The sequence below is a fragment of the Perca flavescens genome, chromosome 6 (genome assembly GCF_004354835.1).
Source record: "Perca flavescens isolate YP-PL-M2 chromosome 6, PFLA_1.0, whole genome shotgun sequence".
Taxonomy (NCBI): domain Eukaryota; kingdom Metazoa; phylum Chordata; class Actinopteri; order Perciformes; family Percidae; genus Perca; species Perca flavescens.
The window spans coordinates 32,711,028-32,729,885 of record NC_041336.1 but is presented as its reverse complement, the minus strand read 5'-3'; the positions used below and the strand labels follow the sequence as shown (position 1 = coordinate 32,729,885).

At 41.6% G+C, this 18,858-nt stretch overlaps 1 protein-coding gene across 2 annotated transcripts in view; it reads left to right on the top strand.

Moving 5' to 3' along the window:
* gpd1l (glycerol-3-phosphate dehydrogenase 1 like) overlaps positions 1 to 17,152 on the top strand; it is an 18,079-nt gene extending 927 nt beyond the window's left edge. Inside the window, exons 2-9 of one of the 2 annotated variants that reach the window (XR_003692852.1) lie at positions 7,900 to 8,074; positions 8,996 to 9,136; positions 10,065 to 10,203; positions 11,726 to 11,838; positions 13,126 to 13,362; positions 14,089 to 14,195; positions 16,476 to 16,751; positions 16,944 to 17,152. Coding sequence is in view for 1 of the 2 variants with exons in the window: in XM_028581545.1 (XP_028437346.1) it covers positions 7,900 to 8,074; positions 8,996 to 9,136; positions 10,065 to 10,203; positions 11,726 to 11,838; positions 13,126 to 13,362; positions 14,089 to 14,195; positions 16,476 to 16,572 (1,009 nt within the window). In the remaining variant the exon portion in view is untranslated. Of the gene's footprint in view, positions 1 to 7,899; positions 8,075 to 8,995; positions 9,137 to 10,064; positions 10,204 to 11,725; positions 11,839 to 13,125; positions 13,363 to 14,088; positions 14,196 to 16,475 lie in introns of both variants that reach the window. The other variant, XM_028581545.1, reaches the window with a different exon arrangement.
* The last annotated feature ends 1,706 nt before the right edge of the window (positions 17,153 to 18,858 follow it).

Here is an 18,858-nt window from a genome sequence, read left to right as displayed (position 1 = left end):
ACTAATATTTGTCTCCTTGCAGATATACACATTTCTTTCTCTGTATATAAATAGTAATATAAGATCTCATAATGAATACACAAATGCAGAACATAAAAATTTCAATTTTATAACATCTTTGTTTACATTTCAATCTTCCTATACATAAACTAAATACAAAAAATTATGGTTACAGTCTTCTGGCCCTTAAATGATCCTTTACTTGTTTTTTAAAACTTGATATATTAGACACTTTGGTAATCTCAGCTGGAAGGGAGTTCCAAGCAACCATTCCTCGATACAATACTGTATGTTGCATTGATTTTGTTCGGGCTCTTGGGACTTTAAAAAGACCTCGAGTGGAATGTCTAGTAGAGTAATTATGTGTGTTAGAGCTAAATGAAAGTTTCCTATACAAACAATCAGGTATTTTTAATTCATTCATATTTCTAACAAAAACCAGGAGTGAAGCTAAAAGTCTCTCCTCAACTTTCAACCAAGAGAGTTTAACATGCATGTTGTTTACATTAGACTTAATTGGACATTGAAGGGCAAGACGAGCTGCTCTGTTCTGAACCAGCTGCAACTTTCCTAGATCTTTCTTTGCAGCAGTTGACCATATCATTGGGCAGTAGTCAAGATGTGATAACACTAGAGTGTGCAGGACTTGTTTGGTTAGGCGTGGTGTTAAGAAAGCAGAGCATCTTTTTATAACAGAAATATTCCTCCCCATCTTTGCAACAAGAGAATCTATATGTCTTGTCCACAATAGTTTACAATCTAAGAGAACACCAAGAAGCTTTGTTTCCTCTACTTGTTCAACAACTACATTATTTAACATCAAATTCAACTGAGGCCTAGAGCTCAAGGAATGATTTGTACCAAATACAATGCCTTTAGTCTTTGACATATTTAGGAATAGTCTATTGTTGATTACCCATTCTAGTGCTATCTGCAACTCTTTGTTAAGTGTTGCACTTATTTCATTAATAGTAGGTGCACACATATATATTGTTGTATCATCTGCATACATGGACACATAAGCTTTTTTAAAAGCAAGAGGAAGATCATTAATAAAAATTGAAAATAATAAAGGGCCGAGCGAACTTCCTTGTGGAATTCCACAATCTAAATGATTTGTGTCAGAAAAACTTCCATTAAAAAAAAAAACTCTTTGTGTTCTATGGGATACATAGTTTCCTATCCATGATAATGCAGATGGTGCAAAACCATAACATTCAAGTTTTTCCAATAATAATTTGTGATCAATGACATCAAAGGCAGCACTAAAATCTAACATCACAGCTCCCACAGTATTCCTCTGATCAATTTCCCTTAACCAATCATCCGTCATTTGTGTTAGTGCAGTGCATGTTGAGTGACCTACCCTATAAGCGTGCTGATACTTGCTTGTCAAATTGTTAACAGAGAAATAGCTCTGTATTTGGTCAAATACAATTTTTTCCAGTAGTTTGCTAAGAACAGGCAACAAACTAATAGGTCGGCTATTCGTGCAGGTGAAGGCAGCCCTAGCTTGCTTGGGCAAAGGTATAACTTTAGCTTCTTTCCAAATTCGAGGAAAAACATTACTTACAAGGCTTAAATTGAAAATGTGACATATAGGCATGGCAACTTGGTCAGCAACCATCCTCAGTAACTTTCCATCCAAGTTGTCAATACCAGGTGGTTTTTCATTATTGATGGACTGCAATATTTTCTCCACCTGTTCTACTGTCACTTTACACAATACAAAAGTGCAGGTCTTGTCTTTCATTATTCGGTCTGTTATACGTGAATTTGATGGATTACAACTTATTGTTGGTATTTCTTGCCGTAGTTTATACACTTTGTCAATAAAATGATCATTAAAATAATTAGCAATTTCAAAAGGTTTAGTAATAAAAGACCCATCCACCTCAATGAAAGATGGAGTTGAATTACTCTTTCTGCCCATGATGTCATTTAAGGCACTCCAGAGTTTTTTACCATCATACTTTACATTATTTATTTTACTTTCATAATACAATTTCTTCTTTTTTTTTGTTCATTTTAGTCACATAATTCCGTATTTTACAATATGTTTGCCAATCAGATGTACATCCAGACCTGTTTGCCACTGTTTTGCCTCATCTCTCTCAGCCATGGATTTTTTCAAGTCCTCATCAATCCAAAGGGCACTAACAGTTCTAACAGTCATTTTCTTCACCGGTGCATGCTTATCAATAACTTGACTCAACAGTTTCATGAATACTTCAACTGCAGCATCTGGGTCCGTCATCTTACTCACATCAGACCAACAGATCTTTTAACATCATCCACATAAGACTCACAGCAGAATTGCTTATATGATCTCTTAAACACTATTTTAGGCCCTGCCTTTGGAACTTTGACTTTCCTAGATATTGCTACTAAATTATGATCACTAAATCCTATGGGAACCGATACAGTTTTTGAGCATAATTCTGCAGCATTGGTATAAATGTGATCAATGCATGTGGATGATAGACTTCTTGTGTTTTCCTTGAATACTCTGGTCGGTTGTTTAATGAGCTGAACCAGATTACAGGTGCTAGTTACATTTAAAAGTTTCTTTTTAGTGGGCAGCTTGATGAAAATAAATTAATATTCAGGTCTCCCAGGAGATAAATTTCATTATTCAAATCACATACTCTTTCAATATTTTCACACAAATTATCCAAATACTGACTCTTGGAACTTGGTGGCCTATAACAACATCCCACCAGCATAGGTTTTAAATGAGGCAGGTGAACCTGCAGCCACAATATTTCTACTACATTTGACATTAAGTCCTCTCTGAGTTTAACAGGAATGTGACTCTGAATATATATCGCTACTCCTCCCCCATAGGTGTCCCGGTCTCTTCTATAAATGTTATATCCATGTATTTCTACTACAGCATCATCAAATGAGTCGCCTAGATGGGTCTCAGAAATGGCCATAATATGAATGTTGTCTGATTTTAACAAATTATCCATGTCCTGAATTTTATTTCTAAGGCTACATATATTGAGATGGGCTATTTTTAGCCCTTTCCTAGGAAGTTTATAAGATGTCGACATTACATAGATAAAAACACACAAAACAAAAAGCAATGATATTCATGATTCAGTCACATGTAGTCAATGGTGTATACTTATGTGTGTATGTGTATGTGTGTGCATGCAGTGTAAAGTTAAGAGTTAAGAACCCACAGGCTTGGCTTGGCTTTTTTAATATCTCAGCCTTTTGTGAGGGAGGATGTACAATGAGTCTGTCATAGCGGATGTATGCGATGTTCCCTTTACCTCTTTCAACCTTCATGGCAGGGATCAGATCTTTCCGCTTCTGGCGTCTGGCCTCCGTGTAGTCTTCATTTAGGAAGATGTTAGTTCCTTTTAGTTTATGTCCTCTATTCAGAATGGCCATCTTGTCCTTAAGTCTTAAGAATTTCACCACTATAGCCCTGGGTTTGTCACCTGAATTGGTTCCCATCCTGTGGGCTCGTTCCACCTCTATCCTCTTTTCATCCATCTGTAACTTTACCGCAATCATCTCCCGAACCTTTTCCTCAGATTCCTCCCAGCTCTCACGTGGGGACTCAGGAATGCCTTCTATAACTATATTGTTCCGTTTTGATTGGCCCTCAAGGTAGTCTGCTTTTCCAGTCATTGTTAGGGCTGATTCACACACTGTAGTGATGTCTGCTCGTGCGTCCTTGTTTTCCTTCTTTAACTCCCTGCAGGTGTCATGTAGGTCTTCCACTTCTTTTGTGAAAACTGCAAACTGATCTTAAGGTCATGGACGTCTTTAATCATATCATCCATTCTCTTGTTAGTAGAATCAACCAAGATTTGGACGAAGCACTTGAAGTTGTTTTCTTGCTGTGTAAGCAACTGCATGTATACATCTTGTTGTTGTTTTAAAAGATCGCGTACCTGTGATAGACTTACACCGTCCTCTCCTTTCGGTTTTAGGTGTCATGATGAACGTGAGGGATTTTTTTTTTTCGCCTGCCTCAATTTTCTTATTGACAGACCAACTAGATTATTGCTATCGCGACACCTAACAGCTAGTTAATGGAACGAAGGGAGGCCTTACAAACAGCAGAAACTGCAGTCTGGTGTCTGTCCGTTGCAGGTCCTTGGGCCTGACAGGTCCGACTCCGGTCCCGGTGCCTTTGGGCACACAGTTCTGGCTCTGGTGACGATATCTGGTCACGTTAGATCGTCTTCCGTCAGCTGACAGGCCAGCTAGCCGCTAGCATAACAACTAGCCGCTAGCAAAACAGACTACGGCGTGTATGTTTAGAGTCCCATTCATCAATAAACAGACACTCCCGTGTGTTCCAGACCTGTCTTAGTCGGCAGCAGCACAGCAGCAACAATACTTTCTCCAAATGAAAAATGCAACAACGTTACAACAGGGTAGATATAACCTTGTGAGCTCCAGTTTTCTACTCACAGATCGTATGTGATTATAGTGGCTTTCCTGAGTACTGACCAGGAGGTAAAGTTCTGTTAGGGGAGAGCTAATTATTTTGCTGGCTTGATTTATTATTTGTGCAAGTTCAGTGTTTGGTGGTGAGGGCATTGTAGCAGGCTGAGATATTGAAAGAGAGTATGGATTCAACGAGTGACCGGTATACCACAGTTAAAATGTCCTTGCTAACACTAAAAGCTCTAAGTTTTTCAACAGGTGTAGACTCTGCTGGGATTTCTCATACACAGTGTCTGCGTGCTCTGAGAAAGACCGAGTCTCTTAGCCTGGTTGACACCAGACCCTTCTCAGTTGGAACTGAGAGTGGGTCTGGGCTAGAGATGGCCCGATACCACTTTTTTGCTTACCGATTCCGATACCTGAACTTGCGTATCGGCCGATACCGAGTACCGATCCGATACCAGAGTGTCATATATTTCATTATGTTTTAACAGCTGTATACTACTATCCCTGTATGGATGTGATATGATTTCTATCTTTGTTGTCGGTCTGGCTCAGGTTAAACTCTTTGTGAAACATGAACAAACACAAACAATGAATGCCCCAGAACTTTCTTTTATTCTCCAGTTTGAACAGTCAGTTATAATGGAAAAAGAACATAAATAAACTACTTTAATGTAGATTTTCTTTAGGGCTTTATTACGTGGTATCGGATCGGTGCATAAACTCCAGTACTTCCTGATACCGATACCAGCGTTTTAGGCAGTATCGGAGCCGATACCGATACTGGTATCGGTATCTGAACATCTCTAGTCTGGGCAAGGTTCATTCACAGCCCATTTCCAAAGGGGCGTCACCAACGGTGGCCGCTCAAATGCCTCTGGGCACAATTGGATAGTCCTTCAACCAATCAGACCAAAGGTCTGGGTGACGTAGAATTGTGTAAAGCTCAACGATTGTGATTGGTGCCGCGATTTGGAAAAATTGGAAATGGGCTTGAATGGGCCAGACTGACTTGCAGAGCAAATCTCAAATTTGCCGGAAGTTCGTCAGGGTTTTCCCAGGTTCCCAGGTAATGCAAACAAACTGCTGAAATGAGCAGCAGTTAAATCAGCACGTCTCTATAACATAAAATGGAACAAGCATAATGTATTCATGGTTATCAGACGGCATTAGTTTGAGCTGAGTGGACCTAATAAACTGGCTGTTGACTGTATCATTGAAATTATATTAAATATCTATGGCATCAAATTTAATTCTTCGCCTTGGGAATAATAGTTTGACAGATAAGCTTAACTTAAAGTCCATTAAATTGCTTTTTCTGGAGCTTTCAACCACATCTCTTAACCCCGCACCCCTAGTCTCTACATGTTACATTAACCAAAATCCTGGACTACAGTATGAACATTACACAAACTATATATCCTGAACTTTTGCATATTCATCAACATTTCTGCACATCCTGCACTAAAGTAATCATACAACTAGGGCTGGGTGATAGGGAGAAAATCTGATATCACGATATTTTTGACCAAATACCTCGATATCGATATTACTGTGATATTCTAGGGTTGACAATTGGTGCTTTAACAAAATAACTTCACACTTAGATTTTATATGAATAATCATCAGTAATGTGGACATAATGTCTAACTGGGGAAAAGGCAAATAATAAAACAGCTAGAACAGTCTGGTAAGTTCAGAAAATTTCCTGTAATGCAGCCTTTAAAACCAGGAAAAGATCACAATATTACCATATCCAAAATCTACGACGATATCTAGTCTCATATCACGATATCAATATAATATCGATATATATTGCCCAGCCCTACATACAACCTTCTTACCTTCTTAATGTTAAAACTGTTATGTTGTACATATTTGTTAATTTCCGTTACCATTGATATTACGTTCATTGTTTATTTCCTTTTTAATATAGCCTATTTATGTGTATGTGTGCACCATTCAACAAGGCAACTCCTCGTGGGTTTTACTTACCCAGCAATAAGTTCCTTTCGGATTCTGATCTCACTGTCTTCATCAGCAGATAATAACAGATACCTAACACACTACCAACTCCATGACAAGTGACAAAACTCTTTCATTTAAATGTATTTAAATTCCCCCTTTCATGGCTCGTGTTGTAATTAACGTATCTCCAGTTTTGCCATTTTTTTTGACATTGCTTATAATCTCTTTTAAGTCTTGTGTTAATCTCGTGAACCCTTTTTTCAAACCAATCCAGTAATCCTCATCACCGTAGCCTGACAAGCCAGACCCACATCCAGATGTAGGGTCTGGGAACTCACCATTGACAGGGCTCAATCCAAGGGGAAGGATAAACGGTTGTCTTTCAAATTCCCTCTGCACGTAATAGGATAGCGCTACAACCAGGCAGAGCAACGAAGAAGGTAGCAGAGCTAGTTGATAGATTAAACTTTTGCCGTATCCGGTCGGCAAAACTCCGAACACATCTTCCTTTTTTAAGAATGATTTCAGTGCCGTTCTTTGTCAAAGAAAAGCTTAACTCCAAGTCTTCCAGAAGACCGCTGTTCACAGCAGCAGCAGCAGCAGCCATAAGCCCCGCCCACCCACTCCATAGATGATGTGATTGGCCTGACCAGACCAGTGCCTAGACCCCCCTGGCTGCAAAATAAATTTGCTGCCACTAGGGTGCGTCTAGATTTCTAGGCTATCCTCACCGAGCTTTGACTCCCTTTCCTCCCCTGCTTCTCCTGCGTGGGCTGTTGAGGCTTGGAGCCAGCGAGCGTTGGTTAACCTCAGGGCTGAACCACAGTCATATTCTCATTCACACTTACAGCAATTCAGAGTCTCCAGTTCATCTGCTGTCTTTGAACGTGGAGAGAACTTCTCACAGTTATAGATGGATGGATGGATGGATAGATAGATGGGTGGATGGATGGATAGATGGATGGATGGATAGATAGATAGATAGATAGATAGATAGATAGATAGATAGATAGATAGATGGATGGACTTTAGTAATCCTAATTTGGAAATTACTCTGTTATAGCAGCAAGTCCTTGTAACTTGCTGCTGTAACAGAGTTATTTCCCAATTAGGATTAATAAAGTCTATACACAGAAAAAACAAGAAGTATACTAGGAATAATAAGATAAAAAAAAAAGATAATAAATTAAAATAAGATAGCAAAGATTAAAATTAAAACAACTACTGAAAAAATATACTTGGAGGGATAAAAAAAAGAATCTACACGTATATACAAGTGTAGAATAAAAATGTACAACCTACATACGTAGTATATATAACAAAATGAAATATGTATACTGTTAAATATGAAGTAACCAGTGTGCAGGTAGTATATTGTAATGTGAGTTATCTCACACACTGCTGTGAAGTGTTGTACAGTTTGATGGAATGTGGCAGGGATGATTAAGCTGTCCGTGTAGCTGAGTCGGTGAGTGCATGCAGGCTGACCTCTGACCTCTGCTTTGGTTGCAGGGGCTCGGCCATCGCCAGGATCGTTGGAAATAATGCCATGTCGCAGCGCTTTGCCACCACCGTGAAGATGTGGGTGTACGAAGAGAACATTGATGGCAGGAAGCTCACCGACATCATCAACACGGAGCATGAGAACGTCAAGTACCTGCCAGGATACAAACTGCCAGAGAACGTGGTAAGGGACGGGAGGAATCGGCTCGGGGAGCTAACGCTGTGTGAACAGGAAACAGGTTGTAACTTCATTTAATGTAGTTATTGAAATATAGTCTTTGAAAGGTTGTTGGAACAACAGTTGGATGTGACTAGTATTACCTGGGGACCTGTAGGAATAATTACGGAGGTCGTCTGTGATCTTAATCCCGCGTGGATCTGCACGTCTGGAATTGGTCAACTAAAAATTCCACCGCAAATGACCTTCAATATTTCACCAAACGCAGAGATCATGTGGTACTATCTGTCCTGTGTGAATCTGCAAATCTGATTCGGGATTGTTTTTGGCTGCGTTGGTGATTTATGAATGAGTTTTGGCAGAGCCTTGACATCATAATGTATGTGGGGGATAATGTCAGCAAATTTGAGAAAAATACAGACTTCACTTCCTGTGTGAATGCTCCGCACAAAACACACATGAGGTCCCATGTCCTGGGTCAGCTGTGCTTAAAGGTGCTGTAGGTAGGATTGTGAAGATCCAGGACTTTGAACATAGACAACTTTTCAGTCCCTCCCCCTTTCCGCTAAAGCCCAAAACGGTCTCCTAAGACCCTCCCCCCACAAGGGAGAATGAATGTGTGTGCATGATTAGTGATTGACACGCAGTTAGACACCCCCCCCTGTCCCTGATTGGTGCATCTGAAACGGGAGCGGTGGAGTTTTGCAAATCACACTACAGGCTGTAGGTGGTGCCAGAGGAGCCGGATTTTTTTTTTTTTTTTTTTGTAGTTGTACTGGAACATAAGGTCAGTTTCAGCAAATATGACAGAAAGTTCCTTTTATAAGTCTTACCTACTGCACCTTTTTACTTCCAAATCAACACTTACTGCGAACCCTCAGCTGGTGATTAGTTTAGATCTGTATGTGTCCTTTGTTTTCTCCGCAGGTGGCTGTCCCCAAGCTGCGGGACGCCGCAGAGGGAGCGGACCTGCTGGTGTTCGTGGTCCCTCACCAGTTCATCCGGAATCTCTGTGACGAGATGGTGGGCTGTGTCTCCACCAAGGCTCGGGGAATCACACTCATAAAGGTAATCCTGCTTCCTCTCCAAGCCTCTCCCACTCACTGCATTACACGCTGCCACGCACAGTTAGGTCCGTTTATGTCCGGACGCGGACAACAATCTTGGGGATTTACTGTAGTTCACCTAAACATTCAAGTTCCAGTTATATAATGAGTAAAGTGCAGAATCTCAGCTCTTAATTTGAGGGTATACACATCCAAGTTGGAGGACGTTTGGGAATTACAGCGCCTTCGTGTGTCGCTTCCTCTTTTTCGAGAGACCAGAAAGACAATTGACTCGAAAGCTGTTCCATGGACAGGTGTGGACTTTGCTTTCGTTGTTACTTCATCAGTTAAGCAGGTAAAAGGGTCTGGAGTTGATTCCATGTGTGGCATGGAAAGTAACACACACACACACACACACACACACACACACACACACACACACACACACACACACACACACACACACACACACACACACACACACACACACACACACACAGAGGACTGTATTTACCTCAGTAACTGACTTCCCCAGCAGGAATTCGGGAGCACACTACGCCACAGCTGTTACCTAGCTGACAGTTTTGAATGAAACTGACCCTTCAGAATAAAAGCCTCATCTCAACGAACATGAACGTACAACAAAAAACAAAATCGTCAATTTATCAAAAGAAAACTCTGTCTTCACACTAGCACATTGCCTGTCCAACTTTAGACAGAAATGTAAATAAACAACATGTGGTTTTTCGTGCATGTTAACGTGCTTTCAACCATCCGCCCTGTTAGACACATTTAGTCTGTGTGTGCAGCCGAGGAGGGGGTCAGGGGGAGGTGAAAGTGTGAAGGATGAGACGTTCTGTTCTCCCCTCCTCATCAGGTTCTACTGTAAATACATTAGGATGAAAGATGTGAGTGTGCATAACATAACCCCCCCGTCTCTGTGTTGTCAGGGTATAGACGAGGGCCCCGGGGGCCTGAAGCTCATCTCCGACATCATCCGAGAGAAGATGGGGATTGACGTCAGCGTCCTCATGGGAGCAAACATCGCCAATGAGGTGGCAGCGGAGAAGTTCTGCGAGACCACCATCGGTAACGTGTGGCTGCAGCTTGTATGAAATGATACAATAAAATAGCTTATTACATATTTGATTATATTAACCATTGTGATGTATTAGTCCGGCTCTAAAGTACCGTACATAAAAACAGAAAATGCGTATATAATAAGTAAAAACTCTAAACTAGTGTGATAAAAAGCATCAAAATATAAAAACTAAAAGAAAGGGGTGTCTTTAAAAATGGTGGGAAGTAACATCACATTTAAGTACATTATAAAAAATACCACAAAGTATTACTCCTGTATTTGACTTCCCTTCCTCTCAGAGGGGAGTACGGCCGTTTTTATTCCACTAAATTGATTTGTCGGTAGTTTCTTTACAGATACATATTTTACACTCACAACATTATGATCAGCTAATTGAATACGACACATTGTTATATATTGACCTCACCAACATTATATTGAGTAGTTCAAATTATCTCCGTGACCTTAAAATGCTTGTTATATGTTTGGTTGGTTAATGCATCCATAATAATAATTCAACAATAAGATGTGTGTGAAAGAAAGTTGTAATTCTGCTTAACGACTACTTGTAATTTAGATATTTTAATAATATTTTGATGATAATATTAACATACGTTTATATCAGAATCATTTTAAATGCATCACAGTTTTTTATTTTTTTTTTACATTGATCTGTCAAGACATTTTCTTTAAGGGGCAGTACTCGAAATACTGAAAAATACACCGGTTCCCCTATGCATGAAAGGCCTCACGGCCACATGACCAACGTGCACCAACGTGCACCAATGTGCACCGTCATGCACCATCATGCACCATCATGCACCTACATGCACCATCATGTACCATCATTTACCAACATGCGCCAACATGCACCATCATGCGCCAACATGCGCCAACATGCACCATCATGCACCGACATGCACGCACGTGCAGCCAGACCAGCTAATGAAAGAACAGAGAATCTCAGATTAAACAAACACACACACACACACACACACACACACACACACACACACACACACACACACACACACACACAAACTCACTCACACTCTCACACTGACACACACACACAGAGTGACTGCATCCATCACTCCACTTTATCTTTACATTTTGTTTGTTTAAGTAAAGGCTCTTAATACCTCTTTCAGCACAGGATGTTGAAGAGCTTAAGTGTTGACATGCTCTGAGAGGAGATGTGCTGGATTATAATGGGCTGCAAAAGGCCAACTTTCTATTTCGAGGGATTGCGAAATAACAGGAGGGTGTGTAATATTTTGTCTCTGTTGTCTATTTTAAAATGCGCAAAGTTGTGTCTGTTTTTGTGTGTGTGTGTGTGTGTGTGTGTGTGTGTGTGTGTGTGTGTGTGTGTGTGTGTGTGTGTGTGTGTGTGTGTGTGTGTGTGTGTGTGTGTGTGTGTGTGTGTGTGTGTGTGTGTGTGTGTGTGTGTGTGTGTGTGTGTGTGTGTGTGTGTGTGTGTGTGTGTGTGTGTGTGTGTGTGTGTGTGTGTGTGTGTTCGTGTGTGTTCAGGCAGTAGGATTCTGGAGAATGGCCTGCTGTTCAAAGAGCTGCTGCAGACTCCAAACTTCCGAATCACAGTGGTAGATGATGCCGACACAGTGGAGCTGTGTGGAGCTCTGAAGGTGACCCACCATGACACAAGCACATTCACACACTGTACGAGCATGAGGCTAAGGAAAGCGGCGATATATCTGTAGTTATTGTGTCAAGACAGCGTTGGGCCCCGCTGGTTTTGCTCTGAAACCTCAAGTACAGGTACAAAAAAATCAGCAAGGACGGTAGTTTGGGAAGAGAACTGGAAAACCAACCCATGTCAAGCATAAGCACACTGCTCTCTGTTTGTTCATAGAGATGAAATATTCGTATCAGTCTTTGGAACTCGATGTCAATAGCCCATGACAGACTGTTAGATAAACCACCAATCAGAGCCGAGGAGTCTCTAACGCGGTGTAAGTGACTCTGATCAAACTGTCAAACTTCATGCAAATGAATGAATCAAGATTATTTTGCTGCATTGCCTATTTCTCTCCTCAGATATTTCAGACGCATGTGTTACTGTTGAGCTGTGAAATGAGAAAGTTTTTTGACCGAGTCGAGTAAAACCCCAACACGGCCTGCCGGAGCAGACTGCTCGTGAAACGGCAAACTAAGCGCCAGATATTTTCCTCAGCGTTGGTGGACCAAATTAGGGATAAACGTAGAGTGAATAGTGGAACTGGAAACGGGACTGTTCCATAACCCCTCAACCATCAACGTGTGATGAGCTAACGCAGGGTTTCCGCGGGGTCTTAAAAAGTCTAAAATTTCAAAATTAACATTTTAGAACTTGAAAAGTCTTACATTTGTCTTACAGTATTGTGTTTTAGGTCTTAAATAACTTGAAACGGGTCTTAATTTTCCTACGTCCGTGCAACTCTACCTCTAATGTTCTTTTTTTATTGTTGTAGTTCTTTCTCTCGCTAGCCCTAATATAATTTTGCTGTGTTAAGACTACAAATGAGACCATCATGCTACTTATATTGCAGCCAATCAGCTTTTATTGTTATTGGCGTGAGTCTCTTTCAGATTGTACCACAGACATAAAACAGATTTTATTCTTCAGCTATGGGGAAGTGCAAGTTTAGCGATACTTGACTTTAAAAATCTGAATTTAGGGCTTAGTTGATGTTGTGATAAAGGTCTTAAATTTGTTCATAATGGTCTTAAAAAGGTCTTAAAATGTCTTAAATTTGACTTGGTGAAACCTGCAGAAACGCTGTGACAGACAGCGTCTCAGAGCTGTTTCTGAAGAAGTTAGTGAGCTTTTCTGCCCCCTAGTGAAAGTGACTAATGACTTCCCGTGCTACAAGTCCTGGTTCACAGTTGATGCATTCAGGTGCGCGTGTATATTGTCCGTGTGTTGGGAGCAGAACATCGTGGCGGTGGGCGCAGGCTTCTGCGACGGCCTGCAGTGCGGCGACAACACCAAGGCAGCGGTGATCCGTCTGGGGCTGATGGAGATGATAGCCTTCGCTAAGCTCTTCTCCAAGGACGGCTCCGTTTCCACGGCCACCTTTCTGGAGAGCTGCGGCGTGGCCGACCTCATCACCACGTGCTATGGCGGTCGCAATCGACGAGTGGCAGAGGCCTTCTGCAAGACGGGGAAGGTGGGTCACACTGGCGCATCTGATGATATCTTCTGTTGCAAACTTTATAGGCGTCATTTTGAAGTTTGAAAGGTACACTGTGTAGTGTTTTGAGTATTTTATTAGCTAAAATCAATGTCTTCGTTCATAAATATATCCTCATTGGCGTAAAATGGCGTCGTTACGCCATAAAGCACTAGCCTACCTGTCTAGCTAATCCGCGACACGTTTTCGTTCAGAGCCAGCGTCACGTGACCGAAAGCAGCCGAATCGGGGAGAAGGAGATCAGTGAGAGGCGCTTGTCACCGCCCCGGCAAAATTGAAAGCCTTGTGCTGCACTTTAGTTCAGAATGGATGATCATACTTATGCCGAGCCACAGGAGAAGGAATCCTTGTCGCCAAAAAAGGGACTGTGGGCCAACGCATTTTTTTATCTCAGTGCGAGTAATTAGGTAGTTTTTTTTGTACTTTTGTTGGCTCACTTTTACTCACAACATGCTAACCGGCAACATAGGATTCCATTCACTACGCTAAGCTAACTAGCGGCGGCGCTGCCGGTGTTGCACCGGACTAAAACGACGCATGCACAAAAAATGCGTTGGCCCACCTATCTACAGCTAGGGGAGACCGTGATAAGCCCTATTTCAACAAACGGTGGCGTATCCCTTTAAATGAATACACCTGCTTCCCTATATTTTTTTTTGTTTGCACTCCCATCTCCCATGAACGTGTGCTCCTGTCTGTCAGAGCATCGTGGAGCTGGAGAAGGAGATGCTGAACGGTCAGAAGCTGCAGGGTCCTGCCACCTCAGCCGAGGTCTACCACATCCTCCAGCAGAAGGGCCTGCTGGACAAGTGCGTATACAACACTCTCTGTCTTCACCTCTCTAGTGATACAGATTAGACTGCGCCTGCTTTTTAAGGGCATGTGAGGTAACGCTCTGATTGGTTTATTGCACGTTAGGCCCAAACCACACCTATGATTATCCCGCCGGTAGAATAGCAAAAGCGCCTGAGATCCGCCCACAAAGCTACTTGCGTTTGGCGTTTGATACTTTGCGTTTCAGATCGTTAAAATAGGGCCCCTAGTCTCTCATGTCAGACTGGCTAGTCCACACAGCATTCCTGGGATGGGAGAAAAACCTCTCCGGTTTGTTGGCATTTCTTTAAACCAATCACAATCGTTGGGCGGTGCTAGGCACCGGACGGAGCCACGGTGCCTCTGCAAAATAGCCTCTGGAAGGAACTTGTTTTGGTGGAACGTGTGTACGTTCAAAAGTAGTTTTAGTCGTGCGAGAGAAAACTCTGATTGGACAGATAGTCTAGCTAGCTGTCTGGATTTACGCCAACGCAAAGACAGAGGAAGGGGACGGACATGTGGCAGAATTTCCGGCGGCATCGGAGCAATCCCGGAAGTGGAACGTCATCGATATAGACTACTGTACACCCGATACTCTGCCTGACAATAGGATGTCACCTCTGAGAAAATGTGTTGAGCAATGTTGTATCTTTTTTTTATTGAAACAACAACTTCATTAATCAAAAACAAAATCACCAAATTAATATATAATAATAAAAAATAATGGTGTGGATGCATTATAGTAATTATTATATTATATATATATTTTTTTTTTTAAAGATGATTTTTTGGGGGGCTTTTCCCTTTTATTATAGTGACAGTGGATAGACATGAAAGGGGGGAGAGAGATGGGGGATGACACGCAGCAAAGGGCAGCAGGTCAGACTCGAACCCGCACCGCTGCAGGACTCAGCCTACATGGGGCGCACGCTCCTACTGGGTGAGCTAGAGGCCGCGCCATAACTGGTTATACTTTATTATAATAGTATGACCAGCATCATTCTCTTCAAGAGAAGTCAACAGCCATCCAGATGTGCTCTGACCCAGCAGTGCTGAACAATGAACAGGAACCGGCCCGACACTGCGTGAGGCCAGGTGTAAGGACAGGTGTGGGGCCGTGTGCAGATACTCTGGCACACGCCACCACACTGCTGCACAGCTGCAGTGAAATCAGCGTGTTTAATAAACTTAAACAACGTCAAGACATCGGTGAATCCCAGGAATCAATGGGTACTAACACAATATCAATCAGGAGAGACTTCATTTAACCCTCCTGTTGTCCTCGGGTCGATTTGCATCGATTTTGCCTGAAATAACAACTGACAGCAGCAACAGATTTAAAGTTTGAATGCAACGACGCCATAGTTCACAGCAATCTTTGGCAAAATCTGGTTGGTTTAACTGAAAGAGTAAACGCCCACGTTCAGCTGATGACAATGCAGCTGATTAGGTTGGGAAAGAGAGAGACGTGCGGAGCATGGAAGTCTTCCTGAGTGAACTTCCACTGAGCTTCATAAGAACAGATATATCGGCCTTCCTCCGTGAGGCCCAGTGATGTCATCTTCCTGATGCATGTTCATCGGCGAGGCTTTGACACAGAACATTTGGGGGCCTATCTGGCACCCGGCCTGACACAAGTGAATCCGAATCAGAAGAGGGTTTTATTGCCAAGTAGGTTTTTTTTAACACATACAAGGAATTTGTTTTGGTGTTGTTGGTGCACATCACACATTCTCTAAATGGGATATTAAACAGTATAAGTATAGGTATAAACAATATAAGTATATGTACACAGTATGTATTAAATTAAAAATAAAGATAGAAATAAAAAAAAATTAAAATTAAAAAAGTATAATAATAATAAAGACCGACACAGTTGTCCGCGTCGTTTAAATGGCAAATGCACCTGCGCCCATCTGGGCGCCCATGGGCGTGCTGGTCTTACAGGGAGGTGTGTTCAGGTGCATTCTGGGCGTATTGCTATCTTGAGGCAGCGGGAAGTGATCGCGCCATTGACCAACAAAAACCTGGTCTGAAGTCAATAGCGCAGCAATGCATTGTTATTTTAACAGCAAATTAGTCAAATGCGCCTAGCAAAAGTGGATTTGGACAGGCCCTAAACGCACCTGTGCCGTGCGCTTCACGGCGTGCGCTGAGATCGTTAAAATAGGGCCCCTTGATCCGCCGGTGCTCTGCGTGCTTGATGGTCCTTTCAGGTCCTTTCAGGTCCTTCCCTCCAGGGTCCTGTCTGAGTCCGTCTCTTCTCTTCTCTGCAGGTTCCCTCTGTTCACAGCCGTCTATCACATTTGTTTCGAGGGGAAGCCGGTCCAGCAGATGATCTCGTGCCTGCAGAGCCACCCGGAGCACCGGTGATTGGCCCGCTGGAGGGAGCCGCACTGCTGAACGTGTTCACACCAACAGCATCACCAGCATCAGCTACTAATGCTAACAATCAAACAAACAAACAAGCCCAACCGCTTGACTTCTGGACTGACCCCCTGTGAGCTAAAAATCTCCAGTGGCTTTTGGAATATCACCATAATATCTATAATGTAAGAGACAGTGTCCTTTATCAACTCAAGTTAAACTAATGTGGTACAATAGAGGGAAACTGATCTAAATACATGTTGGGAATGCTGCACTCTGTAATTACAGGTTTTAACTTGCTTGTTTTTGAACTTTTGCATATTTGCAGGTTTGTGACCAAATGTTTGAAATGTAACCCGTGTTGGTATTATGTGCAGTGGTTTTTCCTCGGTCCGAGCTGTCCGTGACTTGTAACCAGCAGCCGCCAGCAGCCTGGGTAACAGACTGACGGTCAATGGATCTCCTCCTCAGTCACATCTCTTACACTTATTAACATATCTGTTTCCGTATTTGTAGAACTTCACAGGGTTTGGATTCATATGTTTGCCCTGACATAAAAAAAAATAAATAAATAAATAAAAACATCTAGCAGTACAAATGTTAAATGTCGGACATAAGTTATGTTAAAAAATGCCTTTGGATAAACCAGCAGCAGCTCAGTGTTAAATATCTCAGGCATATTTCTGGGAGCTTTTCTCTTGAAACTGCCGAACTTTTTGCGTAGTAGTAAGGCATAAAGATTGCACGGAGCTCTTTTCTCTGTACCTGTTTGGTTGAGTAGATTCCTGTCATTTCTCTGTATCTGTATTTTTTTTTGTCATTGTTATTTTATATCTGTTTTTGTTTTTTTATGCTTTTATATAGACCTTAGTGGTCCCCTCATACTGTATCTGAAGTCTCTTTTATATAGACCTTACTGGTCCCCTAATACTGTATCTGAAGTCTCTTTTATATAGACTTTAGTGGTCTCCTAATACTGTATCTGAAGTCTCTTTTATATAGACCTTAGTGGTCCCCTAATACTGTATCTGAAGTCTCTTTTATATAGACCTTAGTGGTCTCCTAATACTGTATCTGAAGTCTCTTTTATATAGACCTTACTGGTCCCCTAATACTGTATCTGAAGTCTCTTTTATATAGACTTTAGTGGTCCCCTAATACTGTATCTGAAGTCTCTTTTATATAGACTTTAGTGGTCCCCTAATACTGTATCTCAAGTCTCTTTCCCAAAATTCAGCCTTTGTGCAGTATTACATTTTCTCAAAGGCAGAGCAGGATACCCAGGGCTCGGTTTACACCTATCACCATTTCTAGCCACTGGGGGACCATAGGCAGGCTGGGGGAACTCATATTAATGTTAAAAAAACTCATAAAGGGACATTTTCATGTCATGGGACCTTTAAATAAACATATATTATTATTTTCTTGTAGTTCACAGTCCGTCCTTACAGTAATCCTGTCATGTTTCAACTCCACTTAAAGCTCCTACTGTATGTGGAGGGTTGTTACAGGTGGTTTTCCTGTTCTTGTGTGTATATGAAGGAATGATATTTACACATTAGGATAAAAATGTTAACCATGTCAGAGAGAGGTCCATGCAAACTACAATGTGGACTATTTAACCAGTTTTGGCAGATTCATCCAAAGCTATGATGTGACTGAAGGAGAGTGAAAAAGATGCTTTGGAAGCAAGCCAAAACCTTTTTGAAATATATAAGAGTACATATTGGTTGTTTCTACATTGTTCTCTTCTTATAAAATCATTAAAAAAAAAATATTTCTTGTTACTGATGATCTGAAGTGACATTACTGTACGGGTTCAGTTCAATTTCTTCAACTTCAGAAAGACAGCCATGGTCATCTAGAAGATCCTTTTCCGTTTCCCCAATTTCCTTTATTGTTGTTGTTCCAAGAGGTGAAGCCAATAGTACAATATACTTTAATAATAGGTCAACTATTGACTGACATTAACAGCTAACACACAAACACACACACACACACGCCGGTAGTGGTTCAAACTATCATTAAGGACTACACACACAACAGCTGGAGGAATACTGGGACTACAGTTACACAGGAAGACATCTGTACAGGAACAGGAACATGTAGGTCTAGGCGAGCTGAGGGAAGAGGGCAGCTCATACAGGATTAAACCAATCTCTCCAAACTGGACACACCATAATGAACCAGACTAAGCCAGATACTGCCAAGCATGTATCGATGGATGCATGATGAGGAAAGAAGGGAATTATTATTAATAATTGATGGAGGACACGGTGTTAAACAGTGGGA